The sequence below is a fragment of the Phocoena phocoena genome, chromosome 5 (genome assembly GCF_963924675.1).
Source record: "Phocoena phocoena chromosome 5, mPhoPho1.1, whole genome shotgun sequence".
NCBI lineage: Eukaryota > Metazoa > Chordata > Mammalia > Artiodactyla > Phocoenidae > Phocoena > Phocoena phocoena.
In genome coordinates, this window is record NC_089223.1 from 30,710,910 (window position 1) to 30,735,728 (window position 24,819).

A 24,819-nucleotide genomic window follows, 5' to 3' on the forward strand; every position below is an offset into this window, starting at 1 on the left:
TCTTGTCTCAAGCTGTATTTTCCCAAGAAAGGAAAGAGAATGAGGATACTCGAGGGAACTATTTAGTGCCGATGAATGGTTGAGGAGTATATGACCGTACTTCTTTTGATTTTTTTAAACGGAGTATTGATTAAGCCCTGTCACTTGTTACATATCGGCAAAAGTCGAAAACAGCCTATACATACATTAGGAAATGCAAATTGAAATAAGCAACCTTTTGGTACACAGCCGCAGGTAGAAAGTTATTTATCCCATATCTAAAATTTATGAGGCTCTTTATTTCGGCAAGTTGTCACATATGGTCCCCACCAGGTGTTTTGCTGCTAGCTTCAGACTAAAGCCATCTGCTTACGATCTTTTTGTTTTTGCTGAAATTAACTGGGTACTATTAGATGTTTAAAGTGAAAGGGGGACGGACCTTTCCAGATTGCTCACTGCTCTGTGCACATCATCTCTCTTCCCTCCGTCGGAAGCACTGCTGTGTGTAAACCATCATGCCTACCTCTTCATGTGCACGATTTCCTTCAATCCTTGCAGCAGCTCAGTGAAGAAACTGAACTTCCAGGGACTTTCTGCCTGTGAATGGCAGAGACAGGTTCAAAACCACGTTAGTCTGATACTGAAATCCATGGTCTCAACAATTACCATGCTATACTGCCGTCAGGGAAGTGGTTTGCTTTTTAAAATTGTCATCCTTGTGGTTTTATATGGTGATTTGTTTTTTTAAGACTCTTGAGAAAAGATAAATTAAAAATATTGGGTTATGGGACTTCCCTGGCGGTCCAGTGGTTAACATTCCACACTCCCAACGCAGGGGGGCATGGGTTTGATCCCTGGTTGGAGAACTAAGACCCACATGCCTCACGGCGTGGCTAAAAAAAAAAAAAAGTTAATACTTAATCTGTTGGGAATAAATATAATGTTTTACAGTTACTTTTTTGTGGCCAGGATCAGTAAAAGGCTAAAAGAGTGGATGAGCATTTAAAATAAAATTCGCTCTTGAATGTCTATATATTCTTACATTTTTAAGTTAAAAATTAAACTTGAAAGTAAATAGATTGTGCCATCAAACTCTCGGAAGAATTACCTGCAAACCTGTTGTTGCCCCACCTTTCCCCTCTTCCTGTTCCCACAGCACCACCTGCATCTCTTCCTGAAGTAATTGTCCTTCTTGCATTTATTGGTTGATTGGTGGTCTTCTCCATCTCACCCAGTCTGACTCGCTCAATGCTCTTTCCCCAGCACCGGCCTGACACGGTGCCTGGCCTGTCGTTGGTCTTCTAGAATTATATGTGGATTGGATGAAGGAATCTGAACTCTGAGCAAAGTCTTGGAAAGGATAAATATTTAGCAGTAAAGATTTGGAATCTTGCTCTTAAGCCCGTGTAGTCCTCTTTATTGTGCAGACTGTTTTCTTCTGTGTTTCTTCGTTACGCTGGAGACCATTGCAGAAACATTCTCTGGCTCTGCTTCCAGGGGCGAGCACATGGCAGGAGTGCGTGTCCAGCGGGCACACCACACTGTCCTCCCGCACAGGCGGGCCGTGTTCGCATCTCAGCCATGCCCTTTTCAGAATACTCTTTTAAAAAAAAGTGAATATTAGGTATGTGTTATTTTTAATTACTGCCACTGATGTATGTAATTTGAAAATTAATGTTGCTGTAATTATACTGATAGACTGAATAGTTATTCCCAGCTTCTTAGTCAGACAAATTAAGCTGTCTTTATGAATTCTATTTCAAAGCCTCAAAGTGGTTAAGGAATCGGGAGTATGCAGAATTAAAGCCTTTGTTCTGTGGTTAATTTAGCATGAGTTAGCAAATGTAATTGATTTTAAAAATGTGGCATCAAGATTAGATTTCCCTTCAAGGAGAACTTTTGGTCTCTGTTCTCTCTTGCCAGCGGTTTCTAATTTATAACAAACAGCTCACTTGGGGTCACATTCAAAACTGGAATTAAAGTGATTTGTTTGGGTTTGCTGACAAGGAGTTAAATGCTTTTAAATCAGGGACATTCTCCTCTGGGACCACAGATGCCCTGATTTTGAAAGAGATACGTGCATTATCTTGTCTACTATCGTATGTCCCGTACTTAACATAGTACCTGGCCTGACGGTGCTCACTGATTTTTTTTTTTTTTAGATGAGTGAGTGAATGAACGAGTAAATCTAGGTCACTAGGAAATAGAACAGAGAAATGTATGTAACCTTTCTGTTTCTCCACTGTTGAGACGGTTCGTGTCTTTCTCTTGCTGCCCTCACACTCCACTGTGGGCTCATAGCCCCCATCCCCACCCCTCCCCCCTCCCGCCCCTCCCCCATTTGCCCCCTGGCGGCATCTGGTTTCTCTGCACTGAGACCTCCAGGTGACCAATCCTCAGGCCCATCCTCTGTTGACGGATGTGTTACTCAGGGGAAGTACTGCTAGCGTCTGACTGGGCAAGTCACCCACATCTGCCGTGTGGGTGAGAGTGAACACGTCAGGCCAGGTGAGATGGAGAAGAGGGCTGATAAATTAATAAACGCACGGAGGACAGTTGCTACACAGGGAGCTCCAGAGGGTGCTCTAGGATCAAGACGGGGGAGGAGCGGCAACAGTTTGTAGGTAATTTTTCCAAGTTCAGCATGCCGGGATCCACACCTCCTTTTTTCAAAATAAATTTATTTATATTTTATTTTTGGCTGTGTTGGGTCTTCGTTGCTGGGTGCGGGCTTTCTCTAGTTGCAGAGAGCAGGGGCTACTCTTCATTGTGGTGCGCAGGCTTCTCGTTGCGGTGGCTTCTCTTGTGTGGAGCTCGGGCTCTAGGCACGCGGGCCTCAGTAGCTGTGGCACTCGGGCTCAGTAGCTGTGGCTCATGGGCTCTAGAGCGCAGGCTCAGTAGTTGTGGCGCACGGGTTTAGTTGCTCCGCAGCATGTGGGACCTTCCCGGACCAGGACTCGAACCCGTGTCCCCCGCACTGGCTGGCGGATTCTTAACCACTGTGCCACCAGGGAAGTCCCTAAGGAGTATTTTTGATGTGGACCATTTTTAAAATCTTTATTGAGTTTGTTACAATATTGCTTCTGTTTTATGTTTTGGTTTTCTTGGCCCCGAGGCGTGTGGGATCCTAGCTCCCCGACCAGGGATCGAACCCGCACCCCCTGCACTGGAAGAAGTCTTAACCATTGGACTGCCAGGGAGGTCCTTATACCTCCTTCTGACTTTCTGTGTCTGACACCAGGCACTATGGATTATTTTGTTATAGCTCATGGTCTAAACCTCCCTTCCCTTCTCTCTCTGGTCTGTATAGCTTGGGGTCTCATCGCCATGTGGACAGCTCCAGGACTCCATCTCTAGTCCAGATCCCTCTCGTAGGCATCAGACCCACACACTGTCTGCTGGACTCTCCACTGGGCTCCAGCTCTGTATTCTGTCCTACAGAACCCTGCAGGATCTGGCTCCAGCGTACCCGCCAGGCTCCTCCCATCTCTGACTATATGCTCCAGTAATACTGCACTTCTCTTAGTTCCAGAAGGTGCCATGTTTTCTTGCTCCTTTGAGCTTTTGTACATCCTCTGCTTGGAATATTCTTCTTTCCAACATTCTTTTTCTGGCTAACTCTTATTCATTCTTCAGCAGCTTAGACATCACTTCTTTTTTTAAAAAATTTATTTATTTAATTAATTTATTTTTGGCTGCATTGGGTCTTCGTTGCTGGGCCTGGGCTTTCTCTAGTTGCGGTGAGCGGGGACTGCTCTTCGTGGCGGTGCATGGGCTTCTCATTGCGGTGGCTTCTCTTGTTGCAGAGCATGGGCTCTAGGTGCATGGGCTTCAGTAGTTGTGGTGCGCGGGCTTAGTTGCTCCGCAGCATGTGGGATCTTCCTGGACCAGGGCTCGAACCCGTGTTCCCCGCATTGGCAGGTGGATTCTTAACCACTGCGCCACCAGGGGAGCCCGACATCGCTTCTTCTGAGAACATTTCCTGCTCCCAACACTCCAAGTCTGGGTTTGTATATCCATGGTGGCATATTTTCTATTATGTAGTTTGAGCATTTATTACACTGTTATAATTGCCTGTTCATCTCTTATTAGACTGTGAGATCAGTGAATACTTTGCTGTTTCTTTTCTGGGCCTAACTCAGAATGGAGTGTTTTCTTGAATGTTTCTATCCCATTTGAGTTCCTTATAACCTCAGGGTTTACCCTAGAGCAACACCTTTTATAAATCACTTCTGTGTTTCTTTCTGGGCACTTCCTGTCCATCCTTTGCACATCTACCAGATCAGGAGCCCTAAGGTGCTGTTTGGCTCACATCACTTCTCCATACTGTGAAATTCATTGTTTTCCTTGATCCTGTTCTCCACAAGATAAAACTACTAGCCAGTCAACATGTGTGTTCCTTTTCTATATTTCTGTCTCAATTTAATGCATCAGCATTTTCTTAATGACCAAGCTGGATAAAGTGACAGTTTGGAGTTCTCACTCACCGTCACTAACTGAGCCCAAACACTGTCAATGTCATTTAGAAACCAAGCAGGGGAAGAAAGTAAACCTTGTGAGCTTTGGATTAATACTGGATAGGTAGGTATGATAGTTAGATCACCCTCATGTCCACCTTACATGTGATCCTACCCTTTCTTTACTCCTCTTTTTCCCACTGCCGATGCTTCAGTGTAGACCCACTTTAGCTCTGTTTGAAGTTTCGTCGTCCCATCTAACTGACCCGTGACCCCCAGTTCTTTCTTCTTGCTGTAATTTGTGGAGATGAGATGAAAGCACTCTCTAAACTGGGAGCACGCACGTGTCCGTCGTGAGCTTTAACATGCCTGCAGGAATCTTTCTCATAAAGCTACTCATGCTGCCCGTGTGAGATCTTCTGTCCTGGGCCGCCTCAGTCCAGGGTGTGTCCCTGTGGAACGGGAGGTGTGGGTCATCTCTGTGTGTGCACTCAGCGTCGTGTAATAGAACGCACTGTTTATGAGTTCGCTCCTCTCCTGCATACCTTGGGTGCCGGAACCATGTTTTCTTCATCTTGCATGTGTCTTCCTCACTCCCCCTACCAGTGCCCAGCGTAGGCCTGGCACATAGGAGATAAACAACCTGTAGCATCGCGTAGGTATTAGCCGAAGACCTCTGGTGCTTCTGTTCCCTCTGCTGGAGTTGTCCTTCCCTCCCGCCTCCAGCTGTGGAATCCTTCCTAGCTGACAGCCTCTGATGCTGGAATACCTCGCTACCTAAAGTACAGTCTGGACCAGTGGCAGTGGCATCACCTGGGAGCTGTTTGTTGCAGGTTAAGAACCTGGGGAAAGTGTTTATTACGTTTTTATTTCTGAACACAGGTGCTTGCGACCGGGCTCAGTGGTCTGTACTCTTCCCTGCCTGCCAAGCTGGAAGAGAAAGACGAGGAATGGCACTGCCTTCTGAAGGACGACTGGGTCCTGCTCCCTCCTCTGGTCCAGTTCATGAACTCCCTTGAGTTCTGCAACGCCGTCATTCAGGTGGGAGCAGGCAAGGAACCCTCTGTCGTGGTCCACTCAGGATACAAGCATTGTGAAGGATCAGTTGATAAACATTCCTTTTCTTATTTCAATAAACGTTTATGGAATACTGACGCTTTACTTTAAGCCTGCTGAATGTTCTCGAATGAGTAGAAGTGTTAGTTTAGAGGTTTCTGGGAAGTTTCGATTGAGAAAAAAAAGAGTAGATTTTCTTTACCTTCGTTATAAAAAGTGTTAATTCTGTTTTGATTATCCATTTAACTATCAAAAATAAGTTCAATGCCTGACTCAGTAAATAGATATTTTTAGGCTTCTAAGTACTCCAAATTATACCACTTTCACTTCAAGGTCTTCTTGGGAGTCTACAAAGGAAAACACTTTATTTTGCTTAATGGTGCTTACTGCATAAAGAATATTGGTATTCCAATTGAATTTAGAAGTTAAACATCTTCTTAGCAACACAAATTAAATTTGGTTTGAAATTGGCCTGCTTCGGGGAACAAATAACCACTGAACTCTAGTATATTGGCTTTTTGATTAGATTTTTACCTTCAGATTTCTTGTTACTGTTTTCAGTTAAAAAAACCAGATTTTATAAATACACAAGGGTGTAGTAGGTTTTCATCAAAAAATGTTTTATTTCTATATAGCACAAATATTACCTTAATCTTGGATTTATTAAGAAATCAAATTTTCTTTATGGTGATTGTAAGGTGAAAAATGTTAGTTATAATCTGTTTATTTACCAAAGAAAGAAATGGCTTCTGGAAGAAAATGCAAGTAAATTACTTTAGTTCCCATCTCATTTTTATTGCTAAGGCAAAGGAAATTTTATTTATGTATGAGATAAATGGATTGCATCTTAAGTTATTTTTTCCTTTAACATTACAGTCTTTCAATATTTTCTTGCAGAAGAATGTGGAAATAAAAAAGATGGAACTACCCCAAATGTACACACAGAGAGCGATTGTCAGTAATTTAAAGATCTAGCCTCACTTCCCTAGAAATTGCTTTTTACTTTATTGTTTGATGCTATTTTTATTTTTTTAGAGAAGGAGAAAGCTAACGGGCATGGTTAAGAGCAGAAAAATGATACATTTTGTATCATATTTTGAGATTGAAGCCATATACTTTTAAGATTTTTTGTTTGGGGGTATAAGTGAAGAGATTACAGTTGACCCCTGTATCTGCAGGTTCCACAGCTATAGAGTCAACCAACAGAGGATCTGAAAATATTTCGAAAAAAATCCAGAAAGTTCCAAAGGGCGCAAAACTTGAATTTGCTGTGTACCAGCAACTATTTACACAGCGTTTACGTTGTATTTACAACTATGTATATTGTATTAGGTATTATACAGTAATTTAGAGATGATTTACAGTATATGGGAAGCGTGTGTAGATTATATGCAAATACTGTGCCACTTTATATAAGGGACTTAAACATCTGCCGACTTTGGTATCCTGGTGGGGGTGGGCATCCAGGAACCAGTTCCCTACAGACACCCAGGGATGGTTGTAATTATAAAAGATATTAGTAAGGCTTATCCATGCTAAATATATTTTGAAAATTAAATATAGGAAGTGTTGTACCTCTGATAATGTTTTCTGCTTTTTAACAGTATCTTTTTTATGAAAAAATTTTCTAAATGCTTTCTTCCCCAATATAAATGATTATCAGAAAATGCATTTTCAAAATGAGAATTTTTTTTCTGCTACCAAAATGAATGTTTTTAATTGTCTATTTTGACAGTTCTTATTATTTTTTTAATTAGTCACAGGTTGAGATAGGACATAGAGGAAGTTATGGAGCAAAAATTATACTTTCCAGTTTGTCGACTTTAATTTATGAGCCCCTATACATAATCAGTCTATTTATTATTGTTTTTTCAGATAGAAACTTAAAATTACCCGTTTTAAAATTTGAAAGTCCAGGCTGTTTATAATAGAATAAACCATCTGGAAAAATTACGTGTTGGTTTGAAGTCTGGGTTTTTCTTTAACCGTGGAATAAATGGCCAAAATTTGGATTTCCTACTTGAATTCAGGATGTACACAGAAATGGTTGATTTTAAGAAGACCTAAAGATTGCACTCCTTATCTTTTTCATGACTGCCGTTTCTTTCTTAGGTGGCTCACCCCTTGATTCGTAATCAGCTCGTCAATTATATTTACAATGGATTCTTGGTACCAGTCTTGGCTCCAGCTCTCCATAAGGTCAGTGATTGGCTGATGTAATCTTCTACCTGTTTCTAGTGCAACTGATGGAAACTGAGGAAGGTGAACACAGTGTAATTGACTTGATGGTGACTTTAGCCTTATTTTCCTTCTCATTCCATCCATATTCCTTACCAGTATCAATTACAGGTCTTAATGACGGCAACAGCTTAAGTCTGACGGGATCCATTTGATGTCATAGAACAGGACATTGTGAATGTCCAGTAAGGGAGTCTAAACAAGCATTAGCAACTGGACTGGCTCTTGTGTCTACTTGAGTTCATAGGTAGTGGCTACTTGGAACTCTCTGTGAAGCTGTCCTCTGAGCTTAAGAGGTCTGTCATAGAGAGTGTGAGGCTTCCTGTGGACGTGGAGAGGGGCACTGGTGGCACAAGTGCCCTGGAGCTGCCATCTACATAACAGAACATAATTTTTTATTATAACAGCTTTGTGACAGCAAAAATTAAAGCGAAGCCAAGTGAAGGTCCCATCAAAGGTTGGCTATCTCATTAGCATCACTCTGAATTCCTTATGACGCTCTCATTTCATGGAATAAATCAACTGATATCTTTTCTATTGTGAGCTATCAGGAGACATCGTGGACCTAGCATTCTAATTTTAAGGAGTTTTCTTTTTTCACTAAGTAAAGACACATATACAGTACTTAGTTCAGAGGATCCTTGTCAAGTTATTGGCATTGACAGCCCTGGCAGGGAGAGAAGCAAGGAACAACGTATCACGTGCCTTCTGATGGAATGCCCACCTTTGTATATCTGGACGTTCCACTTCCATGGGCTCACGTTTTATAGAAACTAAGAACACCTGATCATGGCAACTTGGAAGCCTGGCTGTGGTGATGATGGGAGTTCTCGTTTAGAGCAGCAGGTCTTGGTGGAGGATGTTCACCTCTTATCATTCAGTGCCTTTTGAGCACAGTAGCAATATTTTGCCAAACAAACAGGGTACTTGGTCTGACTAGGATTTTTGTGTTACTTCTGGGTTCAGGAGGTAATCTTGGTTGTGGTTTCAACATATTGAGGGTTCCAGGTTATTTCACTGGTTTATGGGAACCAAGGAACCAAGTCTTTGAAATTAAATTTGTCTTGGGAAATATGGGACACATCTCTGGAAAATACAAACCTTGTATTTGTTTCTACCTTGTCCTTCTGTTAATACCTTGCTGTTCTGGAGGAGGGGAGGGTGTCTGAAGGTCTCTAAGCCCCTGCATGGAGGAATTTTCCTTTATGGGGGAATAGAATGGTGCCCTGGAAATTCTTTGACAGTAATTATCCACATACTCTCTCGCGCATTCAGACTTCCTTCCTCATTTATTCCCATCCTTTTTCTCATTGACCAGCTGATATAAAATTATTTCCCAAGTCAGTATTATAATAGTGATAATTGTAATTATTATTTGTCCAGGACATTTTATGTTATTATAATTAGCATACCTTAATGTTACAAATATTCATGATAACTCTTTATCTACAATCGAGGATGAGATCCACCTCAGAGAGCTGTTAGGAGGCTCTGACTGGTCTCTGAGTACTTCTCCTTCATAGCACTCACCACGAGTGGAATTAAATCATTCAACGTACAGGACCTTGTGTAATGTCTCCACAGTGCTCTGCCTGCTTCTTGAGGGTAAGCCTCACACCCGTTTTGTCACCTGGGGAATCTCCAGTGCTGAGCACAGTCCCTTAGACCTGGGGGTTGAATAAACAGCACAAGTATGGAATGATGTTTGTTAAAGTGCTGGGCAGAGTGTTGGCACTCAGTACATTCCCAGACAGTGGTTCCTAGAGAAAAATAACAGCACCTACATGTGTTAACTAACATTGTTCTCAGTTATGCCCATAATTAAAATATGAGATTGAAAAATCATGAAGTTGTTAATACATGCTTATTGGGGGGAAAAACAGTGAATACTGAATATATAAAATACTAATATATATAATACTAAGCTAGATTTGAATTTCCCATCCCTAATAATATTCCTTAACTTTTACCCATTGCAGACCATTTCTCCCAGGGCTATTTAGCGACTAGGGAGAATATTTCCTTCCTAATTTATTTCGCTCCCTGCTTTTCATCTTCCATTGTTTGTGTTTTTATCACTTAGAATGAGGAGGTTTAGGACGAAGCAGGGCAGAGGAGGAAGGTGAACGGCCTCTCCGCTGACTCTCAGCTCCCTACGCGGCTGATGAAGAGAAGAGCCTCTTGTGAGCAGCACGACAGGGGCTCAGGGCGGAGGAGGGAAGTGCAGGGCTGGGTGTTTCTGAGGAGCTCCCAGGGGGAGCAGACATACCGTGTGTCCTCGCCTTTGACCCGGGAAGGGACACCCGGAAGTCTCAGGGCTACTGGAGCGGCTCCGGTCCACATTTCTCATATTCAGTGTCCCTTGCCTTGAGGCTTATTTAATACCCTACATAAATTTCCTTTGTGGACTATCTTAGCTCCCAATTTACGTCTAACATTTTAGTTGCTTGCAATCAATGGAGGCAGTTTGCAGGGGTGTCTCATAAATAGTATAGATAAATACAGGTTTAAAAATTTTCCCACATCACAGTCAATACTCATAAACAATATTTCCACAGAATTTCTTAACCAGAGATGAAGTCGTAACAAAGGGTTGAGGGCAGTAAAAGGTGGGTGTGGGGCTTTGACAAGTGAAGATCGTCTCCACCTTTCTTCTCCCCTCTCTGGAGACGTGTAACGTCACCCTGCCTCTGCACGGGTCCTGCTCGGTGCCGTCTTCATCCCGCGCTGGGGGATGGCCGTTTATTCTTCTGTGTTGGTGCAAAGGAGTATCTGGTTTGTTTGTTTTTTTTAAAGGGCTGCATAGTTTAGCGTGGATATATAGGCCCACAATCCCTTATTCACACTCAGACATTCAAAAAGCTCTGAAAACTGAATGTTTTTAATAATTCATATGGCAGTGCAGTCTGACCTTTGCTGAACTCCTTTGGTGGCAAACCCATACCTGCACTGTCTCCAGGCTATTTATTTTTATACCACTTGTTTTAATGTTTGTATGTTTCGTGGAGGACATAGTACAGTAAGTCCCCTACATACGACCCTGCAAGTTGCGAATTTTCAAAGATGCAAATGTGCGTTCGCGTGTCCAGTCACATAAGTTGGTTCACGTGTCTGGCATACTTTTCAAGGTACTGTACTGTAAAATTAAAAATGTTTTATTTTTTGTGTTTGTTTTTTATATATTATTCGTGTGAGAAGTATTATAAACCTATTATAGTACAGTACTAATTAGCTGATTGTGTTAGTTGGGTACCTAGGCTAACTTTGTTGGACTTACGGACAAATTGGACTTATGAATGTGCTCTCGGAACAGAACTTGTTCATATGTAGGGGACTTGCTGTATTAATGTATTTGATTGTAGAGTTTTGCGCCAGACCTGCTGGGTTTGTTATATCAACTATGGCAGATGTACATATTACTTCCTGAAAAGTTTTGAATTCCAAAATGCACATGGTCTCCAGGTTTTGGACAAGGGATTGAGAACCTATTTTGGATATCTGGGGAAGGATACATTTCTGGAGATAGGTGAAAATCATACTTTGTAAAATTCTTATTAAAGAAAATGATACCGTGTTAATATAGATCATTTAGGAACTAGATCCAGCCATACATAGAGACATCCCATTGCATTGGGTTGGACAAAAAGTTCATTTCGGGTTTTCCTGTAAGATGTTATGGAAAACCCCAAATGAACTTTTTGGCCAACCCAATATAAGACTGGTTATTTATGACCTTAGATTCATGGGACCGCCCTTATTCAGCAAAAGCTAGTTCTACTGTCTTTATATGTTTAATATCAAAGCTCAGTTTTCAAGGTTGAATATTTATTGGGATGGTTGTATTAGCCTGGGTCCTCAGAGGAGAGGATGCCAAGGTAGGATTAAATGTGTAAGGATTTTATTAGGGGAAGTGCTTGTGAGAGAGAAAATAGGAAGCAAGGTGGGGAAGGCTGGGGAAGCTGTCAGACTGCAATGCAAACCTGACCCCGGGTGAAGGGAGCGGGGAGAGGTTGGCTAGAGTGTCTGAGACTTCTGTGCAGTGTGAGAAAGGCCTTCAGAGGAGGCCTGCGTCTCCCAGAACAGTTCTGCCTTAGCATCCCCAGGTAGAAGCTGCCAGTCTGTGCACTGAAACAGTGTCACTTCTGTCATGTTTTATTGTTCCTGGTAGTCGCAGAGCCCACCCACTTTCAAGGGGAGAGGACATAGACCCCACATCTTGATGATAGGAATGTCAAAGAATTTGTGGCCATATTCTGGGCAGGTTTACCACGGTCACCACCCTGAGACCGAATTTGTGCGTAAAGGGTCCGAGAGCTATATGCAGAGACCCCCCTGATGAGAACCAGGAACCTCAGACGTGGGTCACAGCCAATCTGGGAGGGAGTCAGGGGAATAAATGGCCAAACTTCACTCTCCTCCCTGCCTCCGATCTCCTGCTGGACTCCACTGGGTGAACCAGATGGAATCCAGGTGGCAAGGGAATCGTGGAGAAAATTGGTGCATACAGGTGAATTGGGGCTCAGAGCAGGGTGGAAAAGATGAAGAGTGGATATGCACGGACACATGGAAGCCATCAGCACATGTCTGTACTCGCTTCAGCATTGTAGAGTGTTCGTCAGCAGTGAGAGATGGCAACTGTAAGAACATGTTTGGGTTTAGTGCTTAAGTAAATTGCGGCTTAAAATTTTCTAGAAACACATAAGAAAGTACAGTTTAGAGTTACCGCCTAAGTCTGTATATTGATCCTTATCCTCTGGAACCTAAAACATAGTTAGACTTTAGTGTGACAGGTGGATATGCCAACAACATACGAGACATGAATAAACAGCAGAGCAATATCTCAAGCACAGGTAACCAGCACCAAGTCAAGCTTATCATTACACGGGTTCACACAAAGGCAGGCTGTGTGGTGGAAGAGTTCTAGACCATGAGTCAGAAGATCTGGGTTTTAATCCCGGCTCTTGTATTTACTGCTGTGTGACCTTGTGCAAAGCTTTTAACCTCTCTGAGTCTCATTTTCCTCTTCTGCACAGTGGAGATAGTAACACTCCTCTTGCCTCAAACATGAGAGCATTCTTTTTTTTTTAACATCTTTATTGGAGTATAATTGCTTTACAATGTTGTGTTAGTGTGTAGTTTCTGCTGTATAACAAAGTGAATCAGCCATATGTATACATATATCCCCATATCTCTTCCCTCTTGCGTCTCCCTCCCACCCTCCCTATCCCACCCCTCTAGGTGGTCACAAAGCACTGAGCTGATCTCCCTGTGCTATGTGGCTGCTTCCCACTAGCTATCTGTTTTACATTTGGTAGTGTATATATGTCCATGCTACTCTCTCACTTCGTCCCAGTTTACCCTTCCCCCTCCCCATGTCCTCAAGTCCATTCCGTGAGAGCATTCTGAAAGCAGTATACTGTCACACGCAAAGGTATTATGGTACTCACTCCAGGACAGAGTTTGCCATCTCATATGCAGGCAGAGGGTAATATCGTGTGTTCAAAGACCACTTGGTGAGTGTGCGCTGGGTGCAAAACATGTGATCAGACCCTGTGGGGAGATGGAGGTGACTGAAAACCCCTCTCATCTCCGTGGAGCTTGTGATCTGGGACCCAGGAGACGGACAGGCCAACCACAAACTCCAAACAAGATGGACTAAGATAAGTGCCGTGACAGAGAAAGCAGCAGGGGCGGGTGGGTGAGGGGTGCGCTGTGACACAGAGTGGGTGATGAGGGAGAGTGACTGGGTGCTGACCCATGAAGGTGAGCAGCTGGGGAAGGACATCTGGGGACAGAGCGCTGGCAGGACCCAAGGCTCGGAGGCTGTGTTTGGATGCACTACACCCGGAGAGTGTGGCTGTGCAGGGGAGGCCCAGGAGGATGGGGGCTGGGCAAAGGCCCTGCCCTGACGCCCAGGGCAGGTGAGCTCTTACGTCCGTAGCAAGGAGTTTCAGCGCAGGGGGCTTCCGATGATGAGGGGCTCAGGGACAGTCCGGTGGGGACAAAGTTAGGTCGGTGGGTGCACTGGCATTTTGGGAAGCATGGTGGGGAACTGAAAAATCAGAAAGGAAGGACTTTCAAGAGAAGTGAAGGGTTGAGGGGAAGGGGCTGGAGAAGGTAGGGATGCAGGGAGTAAAGGTTCCAAGGTAAAGAGATGGTCCCGATCTCCAAGCATCAGATCCTCCAAAGTACCTGAGAGAGCAGACTGCCGCTCCCCGGGTACAGCCGCCAGCGTTCATCTCACCACATCATTAAATGCACTTTAAACATTTGTTTAAAATATTGGGATTTTAAAGAATCGCTTTATTTACAAACCTGAGGCTTCTGACTCCTGGACCAGAGTTGCCTGCTTTCCCTCTGACCTCCACCCTCCAGACTCTCCTGTTCTCCTTCGGAGTCTGTCTGACCTCTCTCCTTTCCTGCCCTACGTGTGGGTGTGCCCAGGGCTTGGGCTCTGCTGATCAACCTCCAGCTGGATCCCTTTGCCTGAGTAACCTGGCATGCCCTCAGACGTGGAATATCAAAAGCAACACTCATATTCTCTTTCCGGGCCGCCTGAGCTCAGCCTCTGCACAATTCCTTTGTGTGAATGACATCATTTCCCCTAGTTAACTGGTCTAGAAACCTCGATTATTCTTGAATCTCTTCTCATGCTCCCCGCCCCTCTACAAGGCCAGCCTTTTCCCATAAGGTTCTTTAATCTGATCCTTTTTGTTTCTTCTCCCAACAGTGTCCATGTAGGTCACCCTCTGTACATACCTCAACCACACCTTGACATGGGTCTCATTGCTACGACTTCTTTCTTCAGGGTGTTGCACCCATAGCTGCTGGATTAAGTTTTCTAAACACATCTTTAAATGCACCACCTTCCTCTGAAACCTTGAGTGGCTCATTTCCTAGGTCTCCTCAGTGTGCACGCTGCTCCAGGGCCCCCCTCCTACCCGCCTCGTTCTTACGTGGGGGCCTCTCCTGTACTTAGTCTGTTCCCTTCGCTTGTTCTTCTCCTGTCGGGTCTTACTCTCTCTTCAAGGGGCAGCCTAAATCCCACTCCTGCCTGCAGCTGTCCCTGACTTTGGGGCTCTAGGCTGTCTCTTGTCTAGAATCTGTAGCTCAGCGTCTGTCAGTGGTCGTTGGACACTGAGCATATGCTACTGTCTCTTGTTCAGCATATTCTTGGCATTTGACTCTGTTTTCCCACCTCTATCTGAAACCCCTGGAATAGTCTCTATCTGCATTTCCCAAACAGTGTGCCAAGGAACCCTGGGCTTCTTGGTGGGAGAACTCAGCGAAAAGTGCCTACATTTATGAGGGAAATACAGTGACACCTGTTGGACACCACGTGAATTAACTAACTTGAAATAAGCCAGTTTCTGCATTAAATATACATTCCTTTCAATATGGGCATACTTTCTGCAAAACAGAGTTTTTGTTGGGTGCTGTGCTTAAAAGCAAGTATCCCATGAAGATCCACGTGGAACAGGGTGGGAGGTTGGCAGTGTCCAGTCTGATTTTGAAGTTCGAGTGCCCAACAGGAGTTAAGTTGTTAGGACCTAACTACATAGTAAGTTGTTTGGACTTAAATCCATAATAGATGGGATGATTGGGTATTTCTTTTGGCTTAGGGGTGCTGTGAAAAATTACTGATATACTGAAGGTGCCAGAGACTGAGAAAATTTCAGAACCTCTGGTTTGTGTTGTATGTTTTTTGGTGCCTCTATAGCAGGGTTTGGCAACTACGACCTGTGGGCCAGGTCTGGCCTGTGGCCTGTTTTTCTATATCCTGAATGTTAAGAATGGTTTTTACATCTGTCTACGGATGAATGATTAGACAAAAATGTAGTATATACATACAATGGAGGAGTATTCAGCTTTAAAAAGGAAGGAAATTCTGGTACATGCTACATCATGGATGAACCTTGAGGACATTATGCTAAGTGAAATAAGCCAGTCATAAAAGACAAATACTGTATGATTCCACTTCCATGAGGTATCTAGAACACTTAAATTCATAGACACCGATTAGAATGGTGGTTGCCAGGGGCTGGGGGAGGGGAGAATGGGGAGCTGTTTAATGGGTAGAGAGTTTCAGCTTCGTTAGACAGAAAGAGTTCTGGAGGTGGATGGTGTTGTTGGTTTCACAACAATATGAATGTGCTTAATACCACTGAACTGTACACTTTAAAAAGGTTAGAATGGCAAATTTTATATTATGTGTACTTTACCACAATTTTTAAAAAGAATTTTTTTACGCTTTTCCAAGATTTATTTTAAAGGTGTATATGACAGAGACTGTATGTAAATTGTGAAATCTAAAATATTTCCTTTCTGGCCCTTTACAGAAAAAGTTTGCTGATCCTGGCAATAGGGGGTAGCATGGTGTCCTGGACATTTTAGGTGATCAATAAATGTTTGAGGATGATGATAATAGTAGAAGAAAGTCCCCAGGTAGAGAGAGATGCCACCCCCCACCCCCCTTTCTTTTTTTGGAACGTAGCGATCAGGCTGAGGAGCCACAGACAAGCCCAGAAGTGGAGCAGGCTGATTGGCTTTGTCACCAGCTTAGAGGAATCTTTGTCCAGGCTGTCGATTAGGGGCCCTGGGCTGGCGGGAGACCGGTGGATGGTTGGCAGTAGCAGCCAAAGATGGCTTCAGTGCTGCCCTGGCCCCAGCAAGGTTACAAGAGGGGGCGGAGTTGCATACAGAGCATGCTGGGCTCTGTCATATTATTTCTGTCAAGTATCTTGTAAACTAGGATGTTCTGTTTTGTGGGTTATTTTGGCTCCTTTATTTGGAGACTGTGAGGGAATTAGGGCAGAAGTTTGGGGCTCTCTGTGGTGGTTGGAGGTGGAGACCTTGAGGGGAGTGTGCTTAAGTAACGGATGGATGGAAGGAAAAATAATGACACACCGTTCTTTTCTGATGGCAGCTCACAGGCGCTAGCTGCAATAACCATGACCTCAAAGAAAGCCCATACCTTTGGATTTTGCGGAGAGCAGCCAGCAGTGTTTCATTCAGCAAATTATTCCATACACATGCACTTGGAAAAACAGAAGCAAAAAAACCACCAGAAACACTGATTTTTCTTGTGTGCTAAAACCATGTTTGAACAATATACACGGGTAGACTAGTTTCAGCCATTTCCTTAAAGGCATGCATGTGTGCTGGCTTCTTATAAGCCACTGTGGAGCCCAATTGTTTTATTTATTTTTATTTTTTTCTTTTCCCTTCCCCCTCCCCATATCCTCAAGTCCGTTCTCTAGTAGGTCTGTGTCTTTATTCCCGTCTTACCCCTAGGTTCTTCATGACTTTTTTTTTTTTCTTAGATTCCATATATATGTGTTAGCATATGGTATTTGTTTTTCTCTTTCTGACTTACTTCATTCTGTATGACAGACTCTAGGTCCATCCACCTCATTACAAATAACTCAATTTTGTTTCTTTTTATGGCTGAGCAATATTCCATTGTATATATGTGGCCCATTTGTTTTAGAATCTCATCTTCCAAACACACACATACATATTCATGATCTATATCCTGTGAGCTCAATAATTCATGGCTTATTGACTTAGGCTGATGGATGGAAGTTTTTTGGGGACTAGAGAAGAAAAGGTGGAAATTTTGAGAGGCTGGGAGCAGCCACACCTGTGAGTCTCCCACTTGCTCTTTGTGTGTCTGTGGGTACAGTGGGCGGGGACCCCTTTAGAGCCCAGTGGGGCTCCCACTAGCCAGGGATGTTTTTGACTTTCATGCCCAGTGAAACTAGTGACTGAAGATTTTAAGAGCAATTGCGTACCGTCTTCAAATTATCACCGTTAATGAGTGTTAATGAGCTATAATTAGGTGCTGAGTGTAGAGGAGGTTTACACTGGTCCCGTCTGCCAGTGTTTCAGTCTCCAGCGAGGAGTGGACGGAGCAGCCTGTCACTTAATTGTCACTTATATCCGTCCTTCTCCATGCATCTCTTGTCTGGGAGATGGTGTGGGGGGCTCGGGGTGGCAAGAGCGTAGAGACAAGTCCCCTACTTGCTCTTCTGGCAGACTTCCTGTTGCATTTTTGGATGCCTAGCAGGTTGATGCCCTTCATCACTCTGCTATCATCTATGTCACCTCCAGAAGACAAATACCGTGACATTTTATGTCTGGTTTCCAATAATGCTGTAAAGTTTCTTTGATCAGGTCATTCCCCTTTCAGTGGGAAATTGGAAGAAGGAGGAAATTAGGATGCCATCTTGGCCCTGGAAATTTGAGATTTTATTTTTCAAATGTGGTGGTTCTTTGCTAAATTTTTTATAGTTTTCCGTTGAGTCATGGAGCTCTACATTAGACTCCAGCTCTGGGGTGAACCGTACTGAAAACTGTAGCGGGATCATATTTTGGTCTCTCCCTTTCATATCTCTATTTACGCATTTCAACAATTTGCTTTTTTTTTTTTTTTTTTGCAGTACGTGGGCCTCTCACTGCTGTGGCCTCTCCCATTGTGGAGCACAGGGTCTGGACGCGCAGGCTCAGCAGCCATGGCTCACGGGCCCAGCCGCTCCGCGGCATGTGGGATCTTCCCGGACTGGGGCACGAACCCGCGTCCCCTGCATCGGCAGGCAGACTCGCAACCACTGCGCCACCAGGGAAGCCCAACAGTTTGCTTTTTAAAATGCATTCTCTACATTATTGACCCAACCTCTGCAGTCACTGAAGGCTCCCAAATGCTGTCCTGCGCTTTTTTCTGCTAGCTCCTTATCTTCTTCCTGCAGTGATGTTGAACTGTCCTTGTTCATATGGGACTTTGTTTCTCACCATGCCTGGAGTAAACGAGTTACTTGGAATGATTCTCTTCTCCACTGTGCTGAAAGCATAGCTGTGTGCCCACCTGGGCCCACAGATGCTGGTCTGTGTGAGGGGAAGGGCTCTCAGGCGTGTCCTGGTGAAATGAGGTTATTCCTCTTGGAAGCGGCTGCCGTGGCCTCACAGCCTCTGAGACGGCTCCAGCGGGCTCCAGGACAGGGAGGGGTCCCTCCAGGGCCAGCTGGCAGCAGGAGCAGCCGTGCGCAGTGATGTGTGAGCTCAGCAGGAAGGCTTGGGACACCTGGTGCCACCTCAAGCTCATCTATAGCATTGTGGTTCCTGTCCGACGCTGGGGATCCAGGGGTGACTGAGGATCTGGGATGGCGGGGACAGAGCCCAAGCAATCATTCTGTCTCCTGTTACCCTGGACTCCACGGGAGAGTTCTGTGGAAACAGAGGGGCCAGATGTGACTATCGCTGTCGTCCATCAGTAAGGGCAGTCGAATGAGATAATTAAAAGGCCCAGTCCTATCGTGGGCCTGCAGCTATGTGACACTGTTAAACTTGGATTGAAAAAAATCATATTAAGCGGGCCAGGTTGAGACAGCCTAAATTAATAATTGCTCTATCCAACGAGACCCAGCTATTAAACAGACCTAGAAGATTTCAGTGACAGTTATTAAGAGGCTTTGACTTGGAAATACTTGATTTATTAATTGAAAACTGAAAGTATGTGCAATCTAATGCATTCTATTAATGCATTCTATTTGATTAATACAATTCGGGGAAGCAATCTAGCTTAACGTTGCGAGAAATGGCTTTTGAGATTGACCTTAGTTGGAATTCTGGCTCTTGGCTATTTAACTAGCAGTGCCTTGTGGCAAGTGCCCTCATCTATGTATATGTGTCACCTGCGGGTAATAACGCCTACCTTATTGGGTTCTTGTGAGGAATACACGAGATGCTGCATTGAGCGAGCTTATTGTCTCTGGTACTTAGTACTAAATACATATTACCTATTAACTTAACCAGCTGAGTCTCTAAATGAGACATCCCTCCCATGGCACTGTATGTTCCTGGACAGTGAGTTGTGTGTTTGTTTGTTTGTTTTTTACCATCTTTAGTACTATCGTGTTTTGATTTTTAGATAATTGTTCCTTAGCAGATTTTTACATTATTTCATAGACAGCATGACTTTGGATGTACTCTTCCCTTATTTCCCTCAGAATGTGATGTCAATTCAGTTGTTCATTAGAGTTATTTCCCTCTTTGTTCTAATTCTCAGTGTCAGAGGTTCTCAAACATAAATGTGCAAAAACAGTTCCCTGGGAACTTCTTACATGTAAACTCCCGAGAGCTGGGTATTTGGATTTCATGGGTGAGGCTGAGGCCCAGGAGTTCACACTTTAGCCAACACCCAGGTGCTCCAAGGGCCACACTCGGGTGATCACACTGATCTGTGACCTTCTGCTGGCCCTTTGGCTGTTTATGGTCTTTTATTGAAGTAGGATTTGGAAGACATGGGTTCTAGTTTTTTTTTTTTCGCGGTACGCGGGCCTCTCCCGTTGCGGAGCACAGGCTCCGGACGCGCAGGCTCAGCGGCCATGGCTCACGGGCCTAGCCGCTCCACGGCATGTGGGATCTTCCCAGACCAGGGCACGAACCCACGTCCCCTGCATTGGCGGGCAGACTCTCAACCACAGCGCCACCAGGGAAGCCCACGTTCTAGTTTTATGTGTGATCGCAAGGATCTTAACTCACTTAAGGATTCAGTTTTTTCATGTGTAGTAATCCCACCCTGTCAGCTTCCCAAGCCTGTGGGGAACATCAGACAAGAAGGTAGATAACAACAGTCTGGGAAGCCGTGAAGCCTCTTCCAAGTGAGCAAGGTGTTAAAATGGGGATGAGGTTCTGCTCTGCCCCCTCTGGAGCTGTTTTAGCCAGCAAGGCAGATGTGAAAGTAGTTTGCATAATTTAGAGACTTAGTAGTCGTAGTATCTAAAGGTTGAGTAGTGAAAGAAGATTGTTGGGTTCTAGGAATGTGTTTCTGCCCCTGATGTGTGCATGGTGTTTGGTTGAGGGAAGTACCTCTCATTGTTCAGGATGCTGGGCAAGTGCTACTACTCATCACCCTGAAATCAGCTCCGCACTCCTGTGTGATGCTGTTAAGATATGCAAGCAGTGATGTCCGTACCATAAAAACTCCTTTCCAGTGGAAATGCTGTCAGCTTGGCAGTGGGAATACTGGCCACTCACTGATGTCATGGGTATCCCAGAATATTACAGGGCATCGCCTTTCCACTGCCGACCTGGTCTTACCAGGTGCTTTGGTGCTGTGGGCAGAAGGGAAAAGGAGGTTGTAACTAGAGGTTACACAATAAAGAGGAGATGGGCAGGTTTTCTCGGGTTGACTGTAACCATTATTACTTTTTCACTTCTCATACTGTATGTTAAGTGGAAAGATGACATGTACAGATATTTAGATCCATACACAAGTATTCTTTTCTCTTTATCAACATATAGAAAAGCCTAGGAGAGTCCATTGTTTATCCCAGAGCTGTCACTTGTGGACCAACTGTGGAACAAGATGATATGTCTAGTATTTATTGTGGAAAGCATCTGAGAATGTGACAGTAGATTATAATAGAAGCTATTGGAACATTCACCTCTTTTTTTTTTTTTTTTTCCTAAACAAAATCTTGTAATTAATACCTAAGGTCTTGCACTAAGTTTCCAGCCCGCTTTAAGCGCTGTGTCTTTGGATATTTTGTAGACACGGAGGTTCCAGGTAAGGCACGTGGTGTGTGTACAGCCAAGGCCTGGGCATGTTGTTATATGAATGAAAATCTAAATATTTCCCCCCATTTTGCATGTTCACAGAACAAATAGTGAACTAACCGGCCATAGGATTCATGATGTCATCACCTTGGTGTTGACAGCTTCATGGTGTCTTGGGGGCATCCTTGTCTCTACACTGCTGTATCTAATGCTGTGCCAAAACAAATAAAAACAAAAACCGAACAATACTGGCCTGAGTAAACAGACTTAAAATAGAGAGCAAAGAGGAGGGCAGATTTATTCATTCATTGACACAAACCTAGATGTAGTGGTATCCAGTGAATAAGGTCTTTGCAAAGGGTTTAATACAATGTGGACTTGAGAGTCAGGCCGCCAGGGTCGATACCTCAGCTCTGCCACTTGCTGGCTGTGTGCCCTTGGGCAGAACCTTTAACCTCTCTGAGCCATTTTCCTCATTTCCATTTGTAAAATGGGGGTGATAATAATAGTGCCTACCTTATAGGATTTGTGAGGATTGAATGCCTGGCACAGAGTGCTATGTATGTGTTAACTCTATTATAACGATTTCTGTATTTACTATGTACTTGTTGGAAAATCATAATTTTAGATGACCCAGCAGTGCTTTCATTGATCTGTAATACTATACTGTAATGCTACTATTATTATTATCTGTAGTAACATGGCATTTGGCACATTGCCAGGAGGAAATGGGCAGAGAACTGTAGACATCAAGGTACTGGAGAAGTAACTCTGACGTAGACTTGGTAGAGCCCGACTCTGAATCTTCCCCAGGCCAATCCCAGTGTCTTCCTCGTGCTCTCTCCATAGACCCTCTTCTCCAGCTCCCCTGGGCCATTTGCTATACACTGAGTGTGAATTAGCCTTCTAGTTAAAAGCCTGTGCTTATGCTTCCCTCTACTTGAGCGGCCTTTCTCCTGAGACTATACTTACCCCACTCCTTCTCCTCCTCCAGGATCCTGACCATATGCCACCTTCTGGAAGTCTTCGTGATCAAGCCAGAAGTAGGCAATCACTCCTCACTTCTTAGAGTTTGGCTGGTATCACTCACGTGGCACTTCAAGATCCCCTCGTACGATCATTATGGGTTTAATGTCTTACCTGTGCTCTCAGGAGGTAGATGCCATGAGCGTAGAGACCATACATGTGTATTTATTCATCTCTTCATTGAGCAAGTATTGTGGCAGCATACCTAGCACACTGCCTTGTGCATAATAGGTATTGTACTGTTTTCTGAATAAGAGTGAATGTGTGAACATGGATGTGGTGAGCAGGTGCGGCGGGGGTGTGTGTGGAGCAAATATGAGGGAGTGAGGAGAAAGCTGAAGAGAGATGGGATGGTTTAGAGCTGTCGTGGTCGCGTCAGGTTGGTGAACTGGTGTTTCGCTGACAGCGGGCGGCGTGGAGTGGAAGACAAGTGAGGAACTTGAGGGAAGGGGCGTTGAGGATTGGCTAGAGGTGACTTTTGCTGAAAGCGAGACAATGCTTATTTGTTGTGGAGGTCCAGAAGGGAAATGACCAGATTTGAGACAGATATTGCTGGGAAAATGTAAAGGAAGACATAGATATTTTACAGAAAGAAGCAGAAGGAAAATGAACAAAAAATATATTGAAGAATCAGTGATGGCTCTAAGATTCATGTCTGAAACGTGCTCTCCACATCTTCGTATAATGAAATTATATGAAGTGGGCAAACTTTTTCGTATTGTTTTTTGCTTTAGTTGCCTATGAGGTATCAAGTTTAAAATAACTGACAGTATATGGTTGCCATGGTTAGTTATCAAGACATCAAACTATCTGGGTAAGATGTGTGATATTTATATTTGTGTTAAATGCTTTAATAGAACTAGTAGATTTAGCTGTGCAGTTTTTCCTAGAACTTGAAGTTTAGAACTTTAAAGTCCACTGGATTTCAGTTTTGTTGGGGAGCTACGTGTGGACTGGGGTGGGGGGGGTGTTTCTCATCTGTGTCCATGTCCTTATTCCCTGACAGTGGTGGCCCAATGCTTGGCACCCAGTAGGCACTCTATAGATATTTTTCAGTAAAGGAATTAATAACACCTCAGTTTTTCAGTAAGTGAATTAATATCTAATTTACACAAATTTCAGATTGGATGGATTTCATGAAACATATCCTTTGTGTTTAAAGTTCTTGCCACATCTAAAATGCAGAGATTGAATTGGAGATAGAAATGTAACGCGCTATGCACACTTATTGAATTTTAGCGCTAGACCTAATTCCAGAGTTCGTCTAGTCCCAGCTCCTCGTTTTTCAGATAACAACATTGAGGACTGGAGAGGTTAGGTGACTTGCTCAGGCTCACAGAGCTGCTTACGGCCGAGCTTGGACCCAACCGAGATCTCCAGGTCTTGAGGCTTTGGTATCATCTCTTCCCATTACTCCCCTCGAAGTAAATCTTAGTTCCAGTGAGTCTTTCCATGGCGTTAAGTTAAATCCTGAGCTCCTAATGCAGAATTTAGAAAAATTCTCCTTATGCTTTTTTTAAAAATAATTTTGGCTGTGTTGGGTCTTCATTGCCGCGCATGGGCTTTCTCTAGTTGCGGCGAGCGGGGTCTACTCTTCGTTGTGGTGCGCGGGCTTCTCAGTGCAGTGGCTTCTCTTGTTGTGGAGCACGGGCTCTAGGCACGCGGGCTTCAGTAGTTGTGGCACTTGGGCTCAGTAGTTGTGGCACTTGGGCTCAGTAGTTGTGCCTCGCAGGCTCTAGAGCGCAGGCTCAGTAGTTGTGACACGTGGGCTTTGTTGCTCCGTGGCATGTGGGATCTTCCCGGACCAGGGCTCGAACCCGTGTCCCCTGCATTGGCAGGCGGATTCTTAACCACTGCATCACCAGGGAAGCCCCTCCTTATGCTTTTTTTAGTTGCAAAATAGAAAGATTCTCAGACAGCAAGTACCCTTCCCATGCAGGCTTCTGTGCAGTGCAGGGGCTGCTTGGGTGCGCCCATAGTAAATTTTTAATGTCCTGCTTGAGTTTGTCCTCTTGGTAAGTCTGTTCCAAAAGGAGAGCTTGCACCATCTAGTGGATCTAAGAAGAGGCTCTTGGGTTTAAGTTTTTGGTGGCCCTATTTTAAAAAGAAGAAAGGAGCTATTTTTTACTTAATTAATCTGCAGATTCTCACATGGAACCCTTTGTTCGTATCATGAGAGTGAGGGTGGAAGCCCAGAATGATGGTAGGGTCCCTTTGTACCTCACCGTGCTCACAACATGGCATGTTCATGACCAGGCTCTTTTAATGATGAAAGGAAGGTAAGGAAGTGGGTAGTATATCAACTTATTTTTGCAACCAGGGCTTGGATTCTTTTACTCGTTAATTCAGAACAGTAACTCTTCTGTAATGGGTCTTCCCGTAATAGTTGGGAATTGGTCAAATCCTGCTGTTATTCCTGGGAAATCCACTAGTACTCATTTGGGCAATTACCTTTTTCAATAATGCACTGTATTCTGCTACCCAGTTGGATAAATGAAGTTTTGGG

General features: G+C 44.0%; 1 protein-coding gene across 1 annotated transcript in view; it reads left to right on the forward strand.

The window, feature by feature from the left end:
* FHIP1A (FHF complex subunit HOOK interacting protein 1A) overlaps positions 1 to 24,819 on the forward strand; it is a 101,789-nt gene that overhangs the window by 17,457 nt on the left and 59,513 nt on the right. Inside the window, exons 3-4 of the mRNA XM_065878271.1 lie at positions 5,319 to 5,477; positions 7,605 to 7,691. Coding sequence (XP_065734343.1) covers positions 5,319 to 5,477; positions 7,605 to 7,691 — 246 coding nt within the window. The remainder of the gene's footprint in view (positions 1 to 5,318; positions 5,478 to 7,604; positions 7,692 to 24,819) is intronic.